The 24,193-nt window shown below is 41.1% G+C and overlaps 1 protein-coding gene across 1 annotated transcript in view; it reads left to right on the plus strand.

Annotated features, from left to right (window-relative positions):
* Positions 1-5,911: 5,911 nt before the first annotated feature.
* The window catches only part of LOC122062827 (protein cereblon), a 53,035-nt gene continuing 34,753 nt past the window's right edge, over positions 5,912-24,193 (plus strand). Inside the window, exons 1-8 of the mRNA XM_042626471.1 lie at positions 5,912-6,200; positions 8,333-8,415; positions 8,504-8,581; positions 10,588-10,700; positions 10,784-10,849; positions 11,788-11,889; positions 11,980-12,523; positions 20,332-20,537. Of these exons, the coding sequence (XP_042482405.1) occupies positions 6,079-6,200; positions 8,333-8,415; positions 8,504-8,581; positions 10,588-10,700; positions 10,784-10,849; positions 11,788-11,889; positions 11,980-12,523; positions 20,332-20,537 (1,314 nt within the window). The 5' untranslated portion in view covers positions 5,912-6,078. The remainder of the gene's footprint in view (positions 6,201-8,332; positions 8,416-8,503; positions 8,582-10,587; positions 10,701-10,783; positions 10,850-11,787; positions 11,890-11,979; positions 12,524-20,331; positions 20,538-24,193) is intronic.

Here is a 24,193-nt window from a genome sequence, read left to right on the forward strand (position 1 = left end):
TTCCGGAGACCATCAAGAAATTCAAACTGGGAAGGACAGAAACACAGGTAATTCCCTCTTTTCAAAAGTTTCCGAGAATGCGAACCTTTTGTCATGGTTCCGCAGCAGCATCAGAACAATTTTCACCAAAGAAACGTCCATCTGCTGAGGAAATGACATTTGCAGAGAAAAGAACTGTTCACTGACAAAACCCTATTGGCAAGAGGAAGGTGGACGACGATGAAAGGACACTCTAGACTAGGCCTTAATGCCTTGTGCATATAACTGAAGTTCCCGCTCTTTTTATACAAGGGCACGTTTGCCATGTCTCAATTAGGGATGCAACTTCACACCAAAAAAAAAATCTAACCTGGCCGGGTTGGGCCAGGCTTAACAAAGCCCTATCCCAAATTTGACACCCATTAGCTGGGCTCAAGCCCGCCCTGAACCCTAACTCAAGGCCTAAAAAGTTAAACCCAATCAAACTCTATTGGGCTCAAGGCCGCCATGAACCCTAACTCAAGGCCTACAAAGTTTAACCAAATCCAACTCTGTCGGGCTCAATCCATCAGAAGCCTGCCCTGATAGGCCCTGAATGGCCTTGACCCTCTTTTCAACTTATTTTTTTTATAATGTGTTCTTCCTATTGGGTTTTGTATTCCAAAAAGCAAGGACTTTCCGAGGCTGAAACCGGAGATGGAGCGGGATGGAGGAGAAGAGATTGATCTGAAGAACAAGAGTGAATCTGATTTTGCTGAGCTGAAGTTTCCACAGTTGGAATTCCTGGAGCCAGACTTGGCTCTGGAATTCTTGAAACCGAAACTTTCCGAGGCTGAAACCTCTCTGATCCATATACACCTAAGAAAATAAAATAACACTTAGAATATACCTTTATTTTCCATTTCTTGAATCAAATAAGAAAAAAACATTTCAATTCCTAATTAGGTAAATTTGATTCTAAAAGCACAAGACAAAGATATGCAAACAGGTAAGTTTGAAGGGATAAAAACTCTAATTTTGTTGGTTTTTAGCCCTACCTTTTTAGTTTTCTCCGATATCTCAAGTTGAAAGACAGATTCACCTTTGAACATATTATTACTTCTGTCCCATTGAAGTGTTGTTTTTTTTTTAACCAAAACATACCAGACTTAAATAGAATGGCACAACAATAAACAATGTATGAAGACTCCTCACATTGTGATTATGATAATATGATACAAAAAACATATGATAATATGATACAAAAAACATGAAGGATGTAGAGGTGCCATTTAGCAAGCACTCATTACAATGGGCATTTCATCACATTCTGCTTATATTAATATCCAATTAATTTTAAGGGTCCCGAGTCTAGACAATGCCATATATTTCAGCCACATTCTTCTCTTAGTTAACATGAAAATTGTGTGCAATATGATTCATGTTCTTCTCGTTCTTGAAATCCAGCCCATTTGATTATTCTTTCTCCTTGGCCAAGCCCAAAGGATTCCTATATTATAGTGGTGGGCTGTTAAGTCCTATGCTCTATAATAATTTTTCTTGGGAGAAAGAACCCTCTTAGACAGGTGTAGGCAACACCAAAATACATGATCAATAAGTGCCTACACCAGAGTGTAGGATCAATAAGAGGCGCAGGCAACGCTAGACTGACAAGGTTCTTTCTCCCTCTTTTTTTTTTTTTTTTTTAATATATATATATATATATTTTTTTTTTTATTTTTTTATTTTTTATGGGGTCAAATTGTATAAGATTGGATACATGGACTAAAAGATCTCTTTAGGCTCAGTTGACCAGTCATCCTGCCTTCAGACCGGTTTAGGATCAATAAAGAACCAAAATCGACTGGATTGATTATTAATTGACACTATTTTTCTATATATAGGATTGATTAGTTAATTAATCGATTCTGTCATGGCCTCAAGAGGCTGAAACCTATTAGAAACTGGACCAATTGACTCCTCTACTCTCATCATGTAATATTCAGTTTCTTTAAAGTCTGACTATTTGGAAATAGATTATGCCTGGCATATCACCTCTGAACAACTAGGTTGGTGAAAAATAACTCCTTTATAAAGTAAGGCAAAAGGTTCTGTGCATAGTTCTGCCCCCTTCTCACAAGAGGGGTTCGTTAAAAACCCCCTCATTTGACACTTTGTAACTCATCCCCACCTGATGTGATTGTGCATTAAAAACCATCCCCTTAAAATTCTCGTTTCTTTCTTTCTTTGTTTGGAATCATCAGATTTTATGCTTTAGGATGTATTGCACACACTTTCTTCTATTCAAGAATTCTTAGTTAAGCATGCCTTCTTTTTAATTTTGAAGCAAGTTCTGTGGTTAGGTCTCATAGTTACTTGTAAATTTCAATGGTAGTATGATGGAGATTTTTTTAAAATATATGTTTGTCTATAAGAAAATGTCAACATATTTTCAAGAGAGAGAGAGAGAGAGAGAGAGAGAGAGAGAGAGAGAGAGAGAGAGAGAGAGAGAGGAATAATATGGTAGGAGTAAGCAAAGGCATGTATTTCTATTTTTAGGCTCAAATGAGATGTGTTTCTATTTTTAGAGTAATGGCATCCACTTCGAGAGCTAATAACGAGGCAACAAAATGGACTCAAAGAGAACAAGATTATCTCCTGAAATTAATGGTTGAACAAGTGAAAGTTGGTAACAAGAGTTCCAGCACTTTCAATAAAGGTGGATGGAACAATATCAAGAAAGGGCTTGAGGAAAAAAATAATCGGCCATTTACGATGGTTCAATTAAGGAATAAGATGAATAAAATGCGATTTGATTACAGCGTTTTCAAGAAACTACTGGATACTACAGGTTTTGGTTGGAATTCTATGACGAGGACCTGTACAGTTGAAGATGAGAGTGTTTGGGATGTATAAATCAAGGTATACTATATTTTTATATGATTTTTTAATCTTGGGTGTAATTTTATCTAATAGCTAGTTTGTAAAATTTTCAGGCAAATCCTAATTGGTCAAAGTTTAGGAGGAATGGGCTACGACATTGGCCTGAACTATGTATAATTTTTGGGGATTCATATGCTAGTGGGAGAGGAGGATTCGGGAATGAATCTGATTTCAGGTTTGAAGAGGAATCAAGAGGTGTTGATGATGATGTGGATGCAGATGTAGATGTAATTCCAACTACTCCATTGGCTAATACCTTGCCAACAGGTTATTATGAAAGCCAAAATCCAGGAACTGATCGTCCTAGAGTCAATAGAAGACTTGATAGGACATCTACAGGATATAGGAAGAAGAGTAAGACAACTAGTATTGAACACGCCATACATACCCTAGTTGAATCAGTAGCAAACAAGAATACTACAACCCCTAGCTCAACTCCAATGGGTCTCCCTCCAAATACCACAGATTTCAGCACTTCTACTTGTGTTAGATTATTGGAAACCATGAATGATATCCCAAGAGAGTTGCATATTAAGGCGTGCAAGAGGATATTGGTGGATCGGGAATGGAGAGAATTATTCATTACTCTCAAGGATGAAACGAAACAATTGGCTTTTGATGTGTTAGATTGATGGATGATAATCTAACTTTTTTTTTTTAATATGGATGATTGTAATGAAATACATTTAAGACCTTTTGTAGTAGGATCGATATATTTTGTTAGGTACACTTGATGTAAAAGTGTAATATGGATATTTACACTTTATGCTACTTTTCTAAATATGCTAGTTAAATTTTACTATTATTGTAGCAAAAATTCTGTTGGATGTCTTTTGTTTTAAATACTTATTACATCATTTGATAATTATGCATGTTGGATGATTATAGTTTTATAGATCTTTTGGTACATTTATTAGGGGATAAACATTTGTATGATATTAACAAGTTTAAAATTTATATTGAATCAGTTATGGCAAATGTCAATAATACTCCAATAATCTCCTCTACTGACGACGATGGAGAAGAATTGATTCTCGCAACATTGTTGATAGTACATTATCATTATTCCAGCGATTTATACAATAGAGAACCACGCAGGGATAGTGCATTCACAGGGGCAACATGGGTACATGAGGTGTTGCATGGGCATGCAAACCGCTGTTACGAAGAATTTGGCATGGAACGACATGTGTTTTTAAATTTATGCCTACTAATGAGACATCGTGGTTGGTTACAAGACAGTCGCAAAATTAGGGTAGATGAGCAATTGGCAATGTTCATGCTCAGAATAACAGGTGTAGGTCCTACTAATAGAGCAGTTGAGGAGAGATTCCAACATTCAGGACAGACTGTCAGCTATTACTTTGGCAAAGTATTGCAAGGGGTGCTTAAGCTTTCTAAGGAGTATATCAAAGCCCCATCGTTTGATGAGATTCCTATGGAAATAATTGCAAACAACAAATGGTGGCCATATTTTAAGGTAAATTGGCAATTTTCTTTCTAATAAGTTTACATCATTTTTTAACTTATGATCGTTTTTTGTTTCACATAATAGTGCTTTTGGTTGGTTTTTTCTGTTTTATTTTAATTAGGATTGCATTGGTGCCATAGATGGTACACATGTTACGGCTATAGTTCCCAAGGGAAAACATATCCCATATCGAGGACGGAAGGGGATAACAACCCAAAATGTGATGTGTGCCTGCTCGTTTGACATGAAATTCACTTTTGTATATGCGGGTTGGGAAGGCAGTGCAAATGATTGTCGTGTATTCAATAGAGCCCTAGAGGATCATACTTTACGATTTCCTCATCCTCCCCAAGGTATATCAATTCCCAAATTATCATGTATGCAAATGATTATTGTGTATGCTTTTAATGTCTTGCTTTATCATATTGTAGGGAAGTACTACGTTGTAGACTCAGGATATGCGAGTAGGAATGGATACTTGACACCATTTAAAGGAGAGAGATATCATATACCAGATTATAATGGAGGAAGAAGACAACCCAGAAGTACTAAGGAATTGTTTAATTATAGACATTCTTCTTTAAGGAATCATATTGAGCGTTGTTTTGGGATTTTAAAATCAAGATTCCCTATTTTAAAAAACATGCCTCAATTCTCACTTAGTTACCAAAGTTATATTGTGATAGCTTGTTGTGGACTTCATAACTATATTAAATCTGAACAAATAGCAGATGCACTTTTTCAACAATATGGGGAAGATGACTACTATGATCCTAATGAAGAGAGAGTCAGGGTAGTCAACGCTCACGGAGAACAAGAAGATGGTGATATTGCGAGTACTTCTACTACAATTCATCAGGGCAGTCAACGTGTACAAGGAAGACAGATGAATGAGCTAATGATACAAATTGCAAATCAGATGGCAGTAGATAAGGGTTACCCCCTGATTTGATTGTTTATGTAATAAAATTTCAAGACACCTATTTGCAGCTATGATTTTTATTTTGTAATTCCTATAAACTTGAATAGTAGACTTTTGTTTTCTTATTAAGATAACTGTGGAAACTCTTTATGTTTATATTTTATTATTTCCTTTAAGTAATAGTATTTTAAAAGATAGTTTCATAAACAAATTATTTCCTTATTTAAGTTAAATTTGACCATAACAGCATGTTTGTAATTATTGATTTCTTTGTTCAAAAGTGAATTTTCATTATTGTACTCTCCAGGAATAGAAGTGTTTGTCAAACGCTGTTTATGTTCTTTTCCTGTTCTAAAGCCATTTCTGAAATAGTTTTACCAAACGCTGTTTCTGTTCCGCCAGAGTGTCTTCACAGTATGGAATCGAAAAAGAACACTTCTGTAAAAGAACACTCTCCAGGAATAGAAATGTTATCAAACGGCACCTAAGCACAACCAAAGTTTCTTAAACAAGAAAATAGTACAATTTGTACCTTTTTCCTTTTTTTCTTCTGCCAACCAAATAAAACCTAGGAGAAGGGGGCGTAATTTTCTCAATTTTATTTTATATTTTTTCCATTTCAATTGTTGACATACCAAAGTTGGCCTAAAAGAAAATTACAGGTGGACGAAATGGAGAGTTTCTCCGTTCCCCAAAACCAAAAGCTTCGAGAGTAGTCTCAACATCTCTCCTTCTCTCTGCCTCTCTCTCGCAAGCACAAAGACACCAGTGGTAAGCGAAAGGGATGGATCAAAGTATATCAGAAAGCGAGCGTCTTCAAATCGAGCAGATAAGGGAGCTTGACATGGAGGAATTGCAGGTCGAGGAAGTCGATGGCACTCGTTCCTCATCATCTGACGCTTCCAAGTAATCCTTTCTCCCCCTTTCTCTCAACAACAATCGTCGCCTCTATGTTGTCATTTTTTATTTCTTTAAATATTTTCTATTTCCTTAATCTGCCTTTTTGTTTTCGAAAAAAAAAAAGTTTTGGTCTCAAATCCGATCTGTGAGTAAGATAACGATCGCCATGGGAAGCTTAATATTATAATTAGTGATCGTATTTATGGAAACAGGAAACACCTGCACTTTTGATTTTATAATGCTTTTAGACTCTCGTTTTCTTTGCTGGTTTCAGCGTCATTTTGCCTGACATATCTCAATCCGGAACACAGAAAGAAAACTGTAAACGATGATGTGATATCTCTTGCCGCATCAATTTTTTATGAATATTTGATTACTGTGAGTCCAATTTGCACACTCCACCAAAAAAAAAGAAGGAAAAAGTTGGCAATCAATTTCCGTCTTCACTTTTGACACTATTTGATCAAGTCATTGGAATGGTGGCTAGTTTCACCTTCTACCTACGTGCAATAGGCTGTTTTTTAGGAACCGAGAATAATATTCTGTTGTTGAAATTTATTTTAACCATGGTACATTGCATTGCTAGCTTACACAATTTGTACCTGATTTTCTTTTTTCCCTTCATACATAAGTCGTTAAAGGTATTTTGGCACTCCACTGCCTATACCTGGACATAGAGTCCTTTGTGCTTCTGGATATATTTTATCCTGTTATTCGAATTTATCTTATCACGCAACAACTTACCTAGTTCTTACTACATGCCCATGAAAGCTTCTTTGTGGTACCAAAATATAATTCCTATCCCTGGAGTTTATCTCATTCCACAGCACCTTACCTAGTTTACACAACTTGGCTCCTTGGTGGCCGAGCAAGAATTCAACCCCAAAGTAACTAGTTAGGGCTAAAATTTGGAGTAATAGATTAGAGTTATGGCTGGGCAGATTAGGAGAATATTGATGTATCTCTATAGGCTGATTAATTGGCCTTCAGATTTGGCTCAAGTGGCCCTCTAAGTAGGTCCAATCAATCCCCAAAATATCTCAAATCCCTCCGAGATTTCATGGGTGCCATTAGGGTTTATGTCAATCTCGAACAGAACAGGGGAGGGTACTGGTTTATGTCAATCTCGAACAGAATAGGGGAGGCTACTGGTTGGGTAAGCATTTGGGATTAAAACTACGGTTTTATGAAAGGGTTTGGAAGGGAATGGTATGCAGGGATGATGGACAAAGTTTGGCAGAAAATAGTGCTCATTTGAAGAATTTTTGAGAAGGTAAAGGTTGCTGGGAAAGGTCACAGAAAGTGGGTATCGCAGGAACAAAGAAACGGGTATGGTATTGGTATCGATCTGAACTATTAGCTGTAGAGATTCAAAACAAATAATAAGAACTGAAGCAGAAATTCAACAGTAGTTTAATGGGCTTTAATCTACTAGGCCATGACCGTAGGGTTTCCACACAATATCCTCAAACAAGCTCCATCGAATTGCTATCCTGCAACTCTCTTAATTCTCATTCATTCGATCAAAATCCACTACCTTACATAACTGATATGACACTTTTCTCTATAGGAAAACTTCTCCCATACTTACTAAATTGACTCAAACTCAGAATTTTGAAACATTCCTAAAATATATGACCTGAAGATCGAGTAAACAAAATAGAAACTCCTAGAAACTGCTTGGACTGAAAATAGAAACCAACCTAGGCCTTCTAGAGTCTTAACAAAATAGAAAGTAGCAACTAAAACTAAACTCTCATATTGGACCCCATGAATTGGCCTTATAGAACTGGTCCATTACAATAGAAAAAACAAGAATTATGACCCATACAACCCATTGGGGCATTGAATTTAGACGATCAAGCCTAATCAATCAGTTTGCAGCCTTTTCCTGCATCACTCATTTTTCTTGTGAAACCAAGACAAGAACATGACTCATCAGGTCAGCAAATTATGCAAAATGTAGTTTCAGCTAATTTTTTTATTGTGGTTTGGAGTCAAAATTTGACCAGTAATTTGTGACAATTGTTTTCAAATTTATATTCATGTACTTTTCTGGTGAAGCTACATTTTATTCTATTGCCATTATACCATCTTTGACTACTAAATTTGGTCTATGAATCCTTTTCAAATTGAAGCGGTCATGGAGATGGAGGGGAAGGTTCAAGTGGTGGATTTACCTATGACACACATTTGGTTTCCCTGCATACTTATCTTGGTGGTAGGCACGTGGAGCCCATTGGTGCTTGTTTCCAGAATACTACCACTCTTAACCATTAGAAGCTTTATGATTCACTTGTATTTCACAGAGGTGGAAGACACTCATCACAGGCTAGCCTTCTTGGATGGTGGTGCCATCTTGAACCTTCCGGTGTTCTACCTTGAAGGTAATCTTCTGCTCTGAACGCTATGGTTTCTGTTTAGTCTTGGTACAAAACACTGTTTCTGTTCATCGCATTATTTTCTTTTTTCCTTCTGTAATATTATTCTGTATTTGTATATCGGTATGTGGTCGGTGATCAACTTAGGCTTTGTTTGTTTCTAGGTAAAATTCATGTAAAAGGAAACTTTCAATTAAAAGCATACTTTTTTGTAATTGATTTTATTTGAAGATTTTCATTTTATGGGGTTTTACCTGGAAACAAATGGAACCTTGGAGAAAGCTTGACATTTCCCTGAAAAAGCATGATAAGTATTGATAACTTTGTTGGAGAGTTGCAAAAAATTGACTTGTTGCGCTTACTTCTTTAGAGATCTTAGTTTTTCCCCTCATTACTTTTGCCCGATGCAAAACCACTTAAAACAGTCCCCAACTAGACAATTAGGGACTAATTCCACAGTAGGATCTTTCATTGCTAACAACAGCACTTTATATCCCCAACTCTCAACATAAATACAAGAAACTCTTAACAGTGAATAAGCAGTGAGGTAATAGACTCTTAAGACCTACAACTAGCTAACAGTGCATTGAATAATGTCCAGCCACAGACAAGATAAAACAGGCCCAGAGCAAGACTATCGGCTGTCAGAAAACAGGCTAACAACCAGGGAAAGTAAACAGGTACAGAACTAGTAAGTCGGCCCTTCGAATGGGGTTGAACTTCCTATTGAGTGAAGTACTTTCTGACTAGTTTAATTGCTCAAACTTCCAGCCCAAACTGATGGCTGGATCAACAGATATCCTAGGTTCGAAATCTCGTTTCGTTTTGGTGTTTCGGTGGGTTCAGAAACTGAAGTTTTGTTTCGTTTCAGTGAAATTTTGGCCGAAATGGTGTATTTTTTTTGTTTGTTTTGGTTGATTGTTTCGGTGGTCAAACGGCCATATTCTGACCTGAAACTTGGTGGGTAATTATTTTAAGGTTAATAAACATTCTTATAACATAAAAATGCAAAAATATTAGGACATGACATTGTTTTAGAGTTGCACCTTTGTTTGGCAGCAACCAACGAACTGTTCTGAAAATTTTACCTGTTTTGGAGAAAGAACTTTACCTTTCCTAAGCGTTGAATGTGTAGATCTTGTAGGAGTTCAATGGAAGTGAAAATGTGTGATGATGTGGCTAATTAGAGGCTTGTTGGAGACTTGGAGTGTTTTTCTTTCAAAATATGCAAATGGAACCGAAACCACCGAGACAGGCGAAACAGAGTCGAAATTTCGACCGAGATATGGTATTTAGAACACATGGAATGTATTGAGACATGCGAGATACTGAAACGATACCGAAATTTTGGCCGAAATCCTGAAATTTTGTACAAATGTTATTTTGGGCCTTATTTCGTTTCGGCCAAAAAAAAAAAACCGAAATTCCAAAATTTCGAGCCATGCAGATATCAAAGAATCTCTGAAATTAGAAAGTAAGACCTTAAATTAGTAACTTACTCACAATAGCTAAAACAGCCATTAGAACAGCTTCAAAGTGCTATCGGAGGGCAATCCTCAGATTTGTATTCCACAGTCAAAATATAGGCAGGATCTGATGGGTGGATCTGTGGTTTCAGAGACTCAAGGACTGTTGCAGAAATCTCCAATATCAAGATGTTGTAAGGTTGGAATGATTCTTCTGGTCTGATTTCCGTCAGAATCAATGGATTATTCTTCAAAGATATGACAACATTCAAACAATGCAACAGTGCTTTGAATGAATTACTGGTGCTTGAAAGTTGCAGAACCACAAAATAGAAAGTAGGAATTGATGGATGGAAGTATAAGAAGGAATAGGGATAGGGAAGGGCTTCTCACCCATGGTCAGAATAGGCCCTGGTTTGGGCTGCCTATAACAAACCCGTGTGGAACATTAAGGGCCTGTTTGGACTGGCCTTGCACTGCATCATTGCTCCCTGTAGTTACATGTCTGTTTGGAGTTTCATGTTAATTTTTCTTCTGCCTTATCAGGAGCTGTTCTGTTGCCGGAGGCCACTCTTCCTTTGAGACTTGTTCAACCTAGTTTTATAGCTGCTGTGGACAGAGCGCTAAACCAAGTTGATAATCCTTGCACAATTGGTGTGGTATGTGAAATCTTGTAACTTTATCAGTCTGACTTTAATTGCTCAACTGTGATTGTAAATCGTTGATTACAAATTTGGTTCAGGTTCGTGTTCATAGGGATCCATATGATGTAAGGCTGAGGTTTTCATCCATTGGAACAACTGCAGAGGTATGGATTCTGGGAAAACCTTTATTGGAGAATCTTGAACCTTATATTCATATGTTTTGTGAGAGATTCATTTGGAGTGGTGGACTCCCATGTGATGTAGAAAATAGAGTAATTTAAGTGGTGTCGTGATAAAGGATAATGATATTTCATAAGGACAATGACAATCATGAGAACTTCGTGTTTACAACTCTTGGCTTAAATATCATGAGAACTTCATGTTTACAATTCTTACTTAAAATTTCTCTACTATGGTAGGGAATAGTAATGTCTGGTTTTGACTTGTGGATTGGAGGAGCTCTGCATAACAATTGGCTTTGCATCTAAGTGTATCCTTTGTGTCAATATCTCTATTAGTATGTCACTATCTAAGTGTATGTTGCTTTCACTTTGCAAGTTGATGAGCTTGCTGCTTTATATCAGAGCCTTATAGGATAATCTTTCTGTTTCTGTAGAGAAAGAGATGAAATAGTGATTGTTGAGACAAATGAAACTAGATGGCCTGAATACTAAAGTGCTTTGCGTTGCTTCAAATCATTCATAAATTTTAAACTATGTTTTTTGCTTGATTTGTGCCTGTTGTGACAATAGTTAGTTTTGCTGATACAATTTCCACTATACTAATATATATCAGTCAGCTTACTGCAGCATCTTATTAGGATCTCCATAATAAGACTCTTTTGTGTTATCTTAGATTGGAACTTCTTAAAGCTACCATTGCTGCAGACTACCAGTCAATCACAAACATTTATATTAGGTTTCCTTGCTCATTCCTGAAAATGAGATAGAATGATCCTGTCTGGATGTTCATTGCATTAATTTTATTATCTTGTTCTGGTTTGACAAGATTTGTAGCATTTATCTGTAAGTTCTAAAGTGGTTATTCACTGAATTGTGTGATATTACCAACAACTTATAAGCTTGCTGATGCACTGTTCCAGATTCGGAAGTATCTAAGGTTAGAAGATGGTTCATTAAATGTGGTTACTCGTGGTCAACAGAGATTTCGTCTGCGACGTCCTTGGATAGATGTGGATGGAGTTGTAAGAATAAATTTATATTTGAAAGGCACGCCATTTGGTACTTATGCATTTCATGTAACTGATTTGTCTGGATTTTACCATATTTGACAGCCATATGCAGAAATCCAAATTATCCAGGAAGATTCTCCTTTGAGGACACCCAGGGATGCATTTGGTCAGACAGCATCTGTAAGTAACTTATGGAGCCGTTGCATTTCTTGCCCAGTTCGTCCAGATGTTTCTCAAGCCAAACAACAGGGATGTGGGTACAAGGGCAATGATTCTGAATCTATGTCTGAGACAAGCTTTGAGAATGATCTTTCCCCAGAAGAAATGAGAATGCATCAGTCTGCAATTGATTCCTGTAGAGTGCATGATAGGATTGATGGAATGACAAGTAGTGAAGATGATGAGTGTGAAAGCAACCCTATTAGTTGGTGGTGGAGGTCCAGCGCTGATGACTCTGGGAGGTCAACACACTCAATGATTGAGAGAGGTAGTGAAAACAATAGCACTGGCCTAGTCATTGGGAACCAGTTCATTATTGGAAAAGGGAAGAAGGAACGGGGATGGTTGCGTGGACCTCCACGGTCGTTCTGGCCCCAGTGGGTTTACCAGATGTCTGATTCCTATTTTCTTGCTCGGAGAGCTGCAGGTAATGTGAATGTAGTTATAGTTTGTCCCTTTTATTTGTCCAAGTAGCACTTGATAGGTTTCCCAGTATCATATAAAGACTTTTTATGAAATATAGCTGTGTCAATTACTAAATACATGTCATACTCATTTGTCCAACATACACAGTCATTTACTCAAAAGCAGAATTAAACTATCTTATCTTTTTGGGTTTCGATTGTTTCTTTCCTGAGATGAGATGGCATGTTTTAGACAAAGGCTTTTATTATTATTTTGGATGAATAAATAAATTCATTACCAAGCAGGAAAAGAAATATACGCGTGGGGGGGGGGGGGGGGGGGGGAGGAAAAAGGGGTGTGGGGGAGACAAACCCATGGCAAAGCCAGCAAAATAGCAAATCAACAAGAGCTAAACAGGGGCCTTAAAGACACGGAGGAACATCAAGAGGGGGGTAATAATATTATGAGGGAGACCCAGGAGACAACAATAAGCTTGTCCCTTCGGGTGTCACTGACCGTCCGATGAGTGAGGCATCCAAGCTTGGAGTTGACATCAAAGTATAGATGGCTTTCTAAATCCTATTGAAGGGTCTAGAGTTGGAAGTCCATCTACGGAGATTACGCTCCATCCAAATATGGTTGATCGTAGCACAGAGGGCAAGCTTTCCAACAATATCGCAAATAGTGGGGCCTCCGAAGGTCATGTCCACCCAAATCCATTTTCTTTTCAGGGGAAGGATCTTTCGAGAAGAAGGCCAGCAGGACTTAAGAACCTTTTTCCAGACTGAGGAGGAAAAAGGATAGGAGAAGAAGAAATGGTCAACATCTTCAGTTCCATTCTAGCAAAGACAACAGGAAGGGGGAACTTGAATGTGCTGGTGAATAAGGAAGCTCTGGGTGGGTTGGCAGTTAGAGAGGGCACGCCAGGTAGTGAAGTTTTGGCGAGTGATGTGACCCTTCAATCGAATGATTTTCCCCCAAGGGGAGAGAGGATCCTTGGTGCAAATAAATCCCAAGCAGAGGTAGCAGAGAAAAATCCTAGGGGGACAGAGTGCAGATGATTTTGTCTTGCCGTCCACGGTATCCTGGAGGAATAGGAGGGAGGGAGGACCAGAGATCCGCCAGCGTAGGGGGAGCGGTTGGGGGAGACCAAGATCCTTGAAAGATGATGGAAGACACTTTGGAAGATCTGGCCAGGCTAGAGGAGTAGATGACTCTATGGGAAATCTGGTGAAGGACGATGCCAAGGGTAAATCCAGAGAGGTCCGGGAGCCATCCCCAATGGAGCATGGAATTTCCGATAAGGCCAAGGGTCTGAGGGAGTGGATGTGGCACCAGATCTAAGAGGAGTCAGGGGGGAGACAGACAGTCCAAAGAGAGTTATTTCTGAGGAGGTGGGAGGAGACCTAATTAACTCAAATACTATTGTGCTTGGACATAATCTTCCACCTGAGGTTGAGAATACCGACCTTATTGGCATCCTTGATTCTTTTGATTCCCAGACCTCCTTAAGAGAAGGGACCATAGACTTTGTCCCAACTGATAGGATGGAGGAATTTGGCAGAGTCAGAACCTTTACAGAGGAAGGAATGGAGGAGACTCGACCCATTTTATGGAGGAATCAGGGAGAACAAAGATCCCAAACTAGAACAGATACATGGACTGGAGAGCAGATTTGACGAGGACTAATCTCCCTGCATAAGAAAGAATTTTTCCTTTTCAGGGCTTAAGCCTTTTCCTTATAAGGTCTAGAATGGGATTATAGTGGTGGGCTGAAAGCCTGGCAGAGATAAGCGGAAGGCCAAGGTATTTAACCAGAAGGAAACCAAGGGAGAAGCCCGTAATCAGGAGGGAGGCTTTAATAGAGTCAGGAAAATCTGGGGGAGGAGGATGCGAAGGGTCGATCCAGAGAGACGTCCGGGAGCCATCCCCAATGGAGCATGAAATCGCTGATAAGGCCAAGGACCTGAGGGAGTGGATGTGGCGCCAAATCCAAGAGGAGTTAGGGGGGAGATAGACAGTCCAAAGAGAGTTGTTTCTGAGGAGTTGGGAGGAGACCTAATTAACCCAAATACTATTGTGCTTGGACGTAATCTTCCAGATGAGGTTGACAATACCGACCTTATTGACATCCTTGATTCTTTTGATTCCCAGACCTCCTTAAGAGAAGGGACCATAGACTTTGTCCCAACTGATAGGATGGAGGAATTTGGTAGAGTCAGAACCTTTCCAGAGGAAGGAATGGAGAGGAGACTCGACCAATTTTATGGAGGAATCAGGGAGAACAAAGATCCCAGACTAGAACAAATATATGGACTGGAGAACAGATTTGACGAGGACTAATCTCCCTGCATAAGAAAGAATTTTTCCTTTCCAGAGCTGAAGCCTTTTCCTCATAAGGTCTAGAATGAGAGTATAGTGGTGCGCCGAAAGCCTGGCAGAGATGAGCGGAAGGCCAAGGTATTTAACCTGAAGAGAACCAAGGGAGAAGCCCGTAATCGGGAGGAGGGAGGCTTTAATAGAGTCAGGAACATCAGAGTAGAAGAGCTTGGATTTGAGAAAATTGGTGCGGAGGCCGGTGAGAGAAGCGAAGAGATCTAGGGAGGACATTATGGAGGAGAAGGATTGGGGATCAGTTGATGAGAAGATCATGAGGTCATCTGCAAAAGCAAGGTGGGTGAGAAGAAGGGATTTGCACTTAGGGATGGGGGAGATAAGGTGGAGGTCTGTGGAGGATTGGATGGATCTAGAGAGCACCTCAAGGGACAGGTAGAAGAGGAAAGGGGAGAGAGGGCATCCTTGACGAATACCAATAGAGGAGGAAAAGTATCCAACATGGCTACCGTTGATTGGAATGGAGAATCAGGGGGGAGATACCACAACAAATCCAGTGGACAAAGGAGGGGGGAAGGAAATTTGGAGAAGGACAGTGGAGATGAAGTCCCAACTGATGGAATCAAAAGCTTTGTGAAGGTCAATCTTGGGGAGGGTCAAGGCAGAGTGGGATTTCTTGTCAAAACCTCTCACAATCTCATGACAAAGAATGATGTTGTCAACTATGCTCCTATCTGCTATGAAAGCAGATTGGTTAGCACTTACTAATGAGTCCACAACCTTTTGGATTCTGTTGGCAAGGATTTTGTTAATGAATTTATAAAGCAGGTTGTAGAGGGAGATTGGTTTGAAGTTGGCCATGGAGCAAGCACCCTCAGTCTTAGGGATAAGACAAAGAAATGTATGATTGTTCCCTTTGACCTAGTTGGGGGCAAAAAAGAAGCTTCTGATCGTGGATATGAGATCAACTCTAATGATATCCCAGCAAGAGGAGAAAAAACCCATACTGAAGTCAAGGGATTTATTTGCCTTGTGGGACATGATGGCGGCCAAGATATCATTGTCGAATGGAATGGAGTAGAGAGAAGGGAGAAGGTGATCGGGGACAAATTTATTAAGAAAGCTAGGGGGAGGGGGGAGGGGGGAGGTCGGAGGATGGAAGAGGTCAGAAAAGGAGACAACTTCAAACTTAATTTCATCAGGGGTATGGAGGGAAGATCCATTTGTGGATAAGCGGGGGAATAGAATTGGCATTGATCCTGGCTTGGAGGGATCTGTGGAAATAAGAAAAGTTAGAATCTCCAAGCTCAAGCAATTTAATTCTCGCCTTTTGGCAGAGGATACTCTCCTTTTGGGCCAGGAGGAAGGCAAGCTTAGAGGTGACCACTTTCTCTTCTTTAGCAAGGGCAGGGTTAAGGAGATCAACTTGGAGCCTAGATTGGATAGAGTCCATCTTGTCCTGGCAAGAGGAAACCCTGAAGGAGATATTGCAAATGGTGGAGGCATTCCAACACTTGAGGGAAGCTTTAACATTCTTGAGCTTACGGGCAAAAGCGATGAGGGGAGAAGAGGAATCGGAGACAGGGATGGACTAGGCCTCCCGAATAATGCGAAGGAAGTCTTGATGAAGGGACCACATGTCGAAGAATTTGAACGGTTTGAGACCAAAGGAGATCAAGGGACGGACAAAAAGGGAGATAGGGCTGTGGTCCGAGATACGGGGGAGATCAAAGGAAGCATGAGAGGAGGGAAAGGAGGTAAGCCATGATTCATTGACAAGGTTCTTGTTAAGCTTGCAGGCAACCCTATCGGGGCCAGCACGACGATTATTCTAGGAATGTTTGGCTTCGGACCAGCAGAGATCATTCATTCCAATGTCCTCACTGCATTCATTAAAAGGGTCAACTGAGGAAGGGTCAATGTGGTCGCCCCCTTGCTTTTCGTGCCCAAAGTGAACCACATTAAAGTGTCTAGCAAGCTCTAAGGTAGGGGATGAAAAGGGAAGCAAGGGAGCGAAGATTTATCTAGAGGGAGAGCCTATCGGGGGTTAAGAGCATAGATTACAGTGAAGAGGCAGGGGTTAGATCTAGAGGGATCTGAAATGGAGAGGTGGAGACATTGGGAGGATGAGAATGAGATATTGAGGAGGAGCTTGAGGGGGTTCCAGAGGATCCAGATACGCCTATGAAGATAGTGGGAATAATTGGAAAGGGATGACCAGTGAGGGGTGCGACAACCGCTATACAACCAGCATTTGGCTCAAGGACTGGTTTCGAGAAGACAACAGAGGGTAGAGTCGGAGGAACGAATCTGGGAGCGGATGGAGGACTCCTTGGCCGAGGAATTTAATCCTCGAACGTTCCAGATGGTCCAATGGATCATGGGAGAGGAGGGGGAGCAGTCTGAACCTCCAGACACCTGGAGGAGGGTCTCCGGATACCAGAGGTAGGGGGCATCTAGGCCTTCACTGGTATTCCTTAATGGGAGAAGAAGGGGGTGGGGATGAGAAGACCTTGTTGTTGGAGGCAGCTTGATTGGCTTTAGGAGCTGGCCCTTTGGAAGAGGCCTTAGTGGAGCGAGTCTTCTTAGAATCAGTGGGCTTCTTGGTTGAGGCTGGCGGGCGTGGGGTGCAAAGGAAGGGCCATGGCCACGACAAGGGGCTACGACAGCATCAGGCAGCATCTTCACGAAGAGGGACTACAAAGGGTGGGGAAAGAGCTTCGGGCAAAGGTTCTTCCATCAGGGAGGAAATAGTAGAATCAACAGGGGTCGCTAATTCAGGTCAGAGGTGTCGGGGAAGACCTTCCGAGGCATAAGGGAGCTCCAGCTAAGAGGAACCATCTGGAGGGTCGGCAGAGGCAGGTAGCAGAGTCGATGGTGGAGGACGTGGCGATGACGTTGAGGCAGGAGGCGAGAGGGAAGCTCTTGAGCCAGGGCGATGGGACGAAGACAACAACAATGTAGGGTAGGTAGGCGAGGTGACTGCGACATTAGTGGCGACCGACAATGCACAGTTGACGTGAACGTAGGTGGGAGGGAAGCTTTTGAGCCAACACAATCGGAGTCGGGAGCTAGGGGAGAGAGGGGAGCTCTCAGCAAAGCACTAGGACAACAGAGGAACGTTGGGTGAGGAAGATGGGGAGGTGAGATGACCTGAAAGGATATGGGTTGGGTCGTAAAGGCCGGCCAAAAACAGGTTTGATGGGTCGGCTATGTAGCAGGCTGGATGGTTGGCAACATAGGATATAGGATCTGCAAGAATCGGGTCAAAGGGGACGTGGTTAAAAGATAGTTTGGATTGGATGGGTGGGTGTCAGTGCAGGTTGGGCTGGAAGAGGCTAGAAGAGGAGAGACAGGTCTGGAAGGGCGGTACGGGTCTTCATGGATGAGAGGAAGGGGAAGAATAGGAGGGAGGAGAGGAGAAGAAATTACAGGGGCGTTAGAAAAAGTAGGGGCGATGGGGATGGGACGAGGGCTAGAGTGACGACAGGGGGAACAAGCAGAAGCAGATGGGGAGGTTGGTGCACTTACTATAGCAAACACAGGTCGAGGAGATGAGAAAGGAGAGGTGGAGTACTCACTTGCCTCGTTGTCTGAGCCAGTCAGAGACAGAAGGGCAAAATGATTATGATCAGCAGTCCTTAACCGAAGGTCCTCCAGACCAAGGGAGGTCGGTCTAGCAGTCGGAGAGCCGGTAGCTTCAGAGGGCAAAGTTTTGGCCATTTGACTATGATTCCGGGGGTACAACGTCTTCTTTGTCTTCTTCCTCTCAGGTGGAAAGGAGAGGCTTCTTTTTTGTCCCCTTCCTCAAGATTCCGATGGTTGCAGGTAAGATTCACAACAGGGCCAGCATCATCTTCAGTGAAGGAGGGTTCAATTTGAGGAGTAACATTAGGAGTTGTAACTGTCTAGAAGAGCATTGAGAAGAGCCATGACCAAAAGAGTGGCAGCATAGATCAACTGAACAAAAGAGAACCCTTCTTCATCTTGGACATTACAGAGGGGGGATATCCTCAGCTGAAATTTCTATGCAGATTCTGGCGAAGGATAATTGGTCCATCAGTATAGTTCTTTGATCAGAGAAAAGAGGTTTACCAAGTATGGAGCCAAACAAGTTCAAACCCTTAGCACACCAGTAGTGGAAGGGGAGATTTGGGAGGTTAACCTACACAGGGATCTTCTTGAAAGTGACTTTGTTTAAGATGGAGAATTCATTCCAAACACGAAGGAACACAGGCTTCTTGATAACGAGCCAAGGCCCCCCCTTCAAGAGCATGAATCTTATCCGCTTCAACAGAGAACTTGAAAACGAAGATTCCATTCTCAAGCAGGAAGGTGGACAGTTGACTGGCGATTCTCCATTGCTTAGTAAGAGAAGCTTTGACGATGTGCAAGGGTGGTTGAATCCCGAGGAAATGGCCTACCAGATAGTTCTGCCACTTTGAGATTTTGGACTGGAGCAAACCGGAGGGACAAAGCCCAGTCTTCTTGTCTCCAACCACAGAAAAGAGGGGGGGGGATGTAAAACAGGGAGTGGCCAGTATGAGGTGGAGGAGGAGTGATTTACAGTAGAGGCCTAGGTTGAGGGAGTGGGCAGAGGACGAGGAGAAGGGGCCAAGGAGGAGGAGGGGCAAGGAGAAGGATCAAGGGGGAGACCAGGGGAGGAAAGGGATGAGGGGGCAGGGATTCTGACCGCTGGAGCTGTCGGAGGAGGGCCACGCATGGGAGGATCAGGTCATCTCAGCAGGGGGTGGGGAGAGGAGAAATGCTCCATGATAAAGGCCTTTGATTCCTGTTAATACCGGATGTTGCATATGATAGATGAGGTTGAGGGACCAAGGCATTCATCCTTGTTTGAGTTAAAAAGAAAATATACAATGGCTGCTATTGGCATTGGACAAACCCTATGAATGGTAAGTTTGAATTTGCAGCAGATAAGGGTGCTGTCCACAATGTAAATCCCTAAGGTCACTTTTGAGGCGGGTGATCTGGATTAAACACCCCTGTATTGAGAAGCAAACCAAGCTTGCTATTTAAAACTCATTTTCCTTATTTTCCCTCTATATCAATTAATGATTTTTGGGTTGTCAAAGTGTACCGTGAGGGCGAGTCGTCCTTAATTCGTGGGGGTTGTCTTTGAGTTGGTCTATGTTTAGTCAAGTTCAAGGTTCAAAACTCAAATTTCGGTCTCGTTAGTGAAGTTTTGAATGAAACAGTGCATTTTTTTCCATGAGTTCTGCTTTGCCTGGACTGGCGCCTTTGGTTCGCCTAGGCGCTGTGACAGCTATGGTTATGGGAAACCCTTGTGGTGCAACCCTCCCCTTGAACCTAAAAAGCTAATTGTCAGGAAGTCAGCTCTTTAGGAAACAGAATGTCAACTCTGCTTAAATGTCTCCCCCGCCCCGCACCACCCAAAAAAAAAAAAGAAAAAAAAAAAGGTTGTGTAACCACTTCTTGTTGTCTCTGAATGTATCAATGATTGCAACCATTCTGCAGATATGTGGAGACAGATAATAGGTGTTCCAAGCATGGGTGATCTTGTAAAGAAGCCGGACCTTTTATCGTTTTGTATTGCCAGTAAAATTCCTGTATCAGAATCTACACGGCAGGAACTACTAGAGATTGATGGAGTTTCCTATAGATTGCGCCGGGAAATTGAGTTACTTGAATGCTTTGATCGTGTACGCTGCAAGAATTGTCAGGTAGGATGGCCTTATTGGATATATGTGTATGGCATACTTATAGTTGCAATCTGAAACTGACATTTACATGAATTTGTTCTAAAAGCTAACACTGTAAATGAAGAAAAGAATGAAGGAATGTGCAAGTTTGATATAGAAGGAAGAGGTTGGTTTCGGAAGTTTGGAGTGATGAGGGTTTGTTGTACTAGTTATGGACTCTAATATTTGTTGCTTTCTTTTTCATTCATGAAAAACAAACGCATGTGATGCGTAGCACTAGAGTGGTTGGACCAACATGACCGGGTTTGGAAATCCAAGTCCAACTGGAACTGGCTAACTCGGGTTTTTCGTTTTTGGACCAAGGGTTGGTAGGGTTATTTGGGTTTATTTTGTAATCTTTATTATTTTATTATGTCCTACTTTGAGTAGATTACATAGGAGGTAGGGTCCAACTCTATTTTAGTCTTAACATTACAATAGGGGTCTTTGTTGTTTTCCTTTATGCAAGCATGTACTCATCGACATATAGAATTGAATGGGTAAAGTTTAGTTGAGTGTGCATGTTATGCTGGTTGAGTGTCGACCGTTACTTCTTGCTCAATATCTTCTTCTTCGCAGGTGCAATCCTCCTGTTATCCCTCCCTTCGTTATTATTCCATATTTCTCTTCTTTTCTTTTCCCATTTCCTTGTTACCCCCCCTCCCCCTGCTTCCCTGTTCCTCTTTTACATTGCTGTTACTGTGTTCTTCCCTGTTAGTGGTACACTGGTACTGCTTTTTGCTGACCTGGGAAGTGTTTGTTGGAACTTGGAACTCCAATTTTACATTCCATGCCAACCGGATATTTTGGGTGTGGGTGCCCCTAGTGTATGCGATCAAACTCTAGAATATCACTCCCAAAACCCTCACTTGCGGTGAGATTGAACCAGGAACAGTTCCTGGCTCTATAGGTTACCTGGCGGTCCTGTTTTAGGTTCTCCCACCATATTTCCAGCTTGCAGTTTCGAGTGGGTGGATTATGTTGGATGGGGTAGTGACTTGTGTCAAATATTACACCGGCCCTATTTATTTATAATAATGGAGAGAAAATTCTAGAATATTACAAGGACCATTAAACCCCTTAAGGACCTAAGGACCGTTTGGAATTTGACATTTTCCCTAAAACTCATCATTACAACACTCCCTCTGAAGCTAGTGCATAGATATCACATATGTTCAACTTGCTGATAATAGGATGAAATATTTTACTACTAAGGAATAGAAGGCACAGTGATAAGATCCATATCTAGCTTCTCTTTGATATAGTGTTGATCAATCTCCACATGCTTCATTTGATCATATTGGACTGGGTTGTGAGTAATGCTAATAGTGGATTTGTTGTCACAAAAGAGCTTCATAGGAAGGGTGGCAGGAACAACCAAATCTGTGAGAAGACTATGAAGCCATAGGAGCTCACAAATGCCATGATCCGTAGCATGGAACTGTGCTTCAGCACTTGAACGGGCAACCACGGCTTGCTTCTTGCTTCGCTGTGTAACAAGGTTATCACCAACTAAGGTGCAATAACCAGTAATAGACCTGCGGTCATCGGGAGAACTTGCCCAATCAACATCTGTGAAGGCCTCCACCCTAAGGTGATCATGAGGAGAAAAAAAGATGCCACATCCTAGGGCAGATTTCAAATAACGAAGAATATGTATCATAACTTCCATATGAGTCGAGTAAGGATCATGCATGTATTGACTAACCAGGCTAACAATGAATGCTATGTTAGGGTGTGTATGAGAAAGATAGATCAAGCGTCCCACAAATTTCTGATATCTCACCTTATCCATCGAGTCACCTTCCTTGCTACTTAGGTGTCCGTTAGCTTTAATAGGAGTGTCTGCCGGCTTACACCCTAACATGCCTGTCTCAGAAAGAAGGTCAAGCACATACTTCCGCTGAGACAAGTAGATCTCATGAGGAGACTTGGCAACTTCAATGTCAAGGAAGTTACAAAGCCATCTTAGATCTATGATCTTGAACTCTTCACCCAAGTATCTCATGAGGCGAGAGATCTCTGCCATATCATCACGAGTAACAACAATATCAGCTACATAGACTATCAGGATAACAATCTTTCCACAAGATCTCTTGATGAACAGAGTGTGGTCGGCATTGCTTTGAGAGTAGCCTATAGCAATCGTAGCCTTGTGGAAATGCCCAAACCAAGCGCGGGGGGATTGCTTTAGCCCATACAATACACGCTTCATCTTGCATACCTTCCCTTGGGTTTTGGAGCAAGTGACCCTAGCATCTGGACCAAACGGATTGTGTTCATCCTAGCATCTGGACCAAACGTCTCTTGGTAGTCAATCCTATAGGTCTGAGTGAAGCCCTTGGCAACAAGTCTGGCCTTGTACCGATCCACTGTATCATCAACCTTTTGTTTCATTGTGAAGACCCACTTACAACCAACCTTTTTCTTCTGTTAGGGAAGACGGACTAGATCCTAGGTGTCATTCTTCTTTAGAGCCTGTGATGCGGATCCAGATTCCAAAATTGGAATTGGATCGCTTAGGGTCCACTTGTTTAACAAATAGCACAAATTTCATAACCAAATATGAAAAGAGAATGGCATTTCTATATATAAGTTGAACCTTCCAATAAGGAATGGCAGAATTGTAATTTACTAAAACTTTAGATCATAAAAGAAAAGAAGAGAAAGTGGATTGTAACATGCGTGGAGATATGGAATGAAAATAGAATTGAGGAAAGTGGAGAATAAAAGTAAAAGAGATAGGTATTTCTGAAAAGTAAAAAAATAAGAATATAAAACCCACTTCTATGAGGTTGTCTTCAACCTTTGGCCAAGAAGAACAGGGGTGGACTTCAGATTTGGAGAATTCCTTCAATAGGGATCCGATGGGCCTGAAACTTCAGGTGTAAGATCGCAACTCCAAGATCTACTGATTCCAGCCAACAAGCAGTCAATTGTTCATCCCAGAATCTGAAAATAAAATCCTGAACCTGTTTTGAGCGGTACTGAAGCAACCAGGTTGATTTGCAGAGGTGCAGCTCACTCTAGGGAAGGAATTGGGAGAAAAAACTCAAGGGTTTGAGTCACCTATGGAAGGGCAAACGGTGCCCAGAATATCAGACCAAACCAACCAGTAAGGGGAGAGATTGATCAACTCCTTTGTAGCTTGGCAGAAGAACAACGATAGGAAATATGGAATAAAAGTAGAGAAGTAAGAAGAAGAAGATGAAATAAAGAGAAAGCATGCACGGCAGCCATGGTTCATTCAATTTCAATCAATTAAGCTCTCTTCGTTGGGTATAATAACTCTAATTAAAGACTCAGAGATAACCTACTTTCCGATTCTCAAACTGAAACAAATATGGAATCCAACTTTAACAATGGAAATAAAACCTAAATTGAATCTCCCTACTAACTTGCCCGATAACCCACTATAAAAACAAAGAAAATAAATAGGGAAATTATCCAGTACCACCCCTAAATTTGAAAATAACTTGGCGTAACCCCTAAAAATAAAAATTATGTCTAGTAGACCACTCACTTTTTCAAAATTATATCTAAAAAATCCATTCCGTTAGGTTTAAGGCGTTAAGTGATGGTGTCATTAGACATTTTTTTGCTAAATGGCCAATCTTCCCTTATGGGTATGTTAAGTT

This window comes from Macadamia integrifolia, unplaced genomic scaffold, assembly GCF_013358625.1.
Source record: "Macadamia integrifolia cultivar HAES 741 unplaced genomic scaffold, SCU_Mint_v3 scaffold1128, whole genome shotgun sequence".
NCBI classification, from domain to species: Eukaryota; Viridiplantae; Streptophyta; class Magnoliopsida; order Proteales; family Proteaceae; genus Macadamia; species Macadamia integrifolia.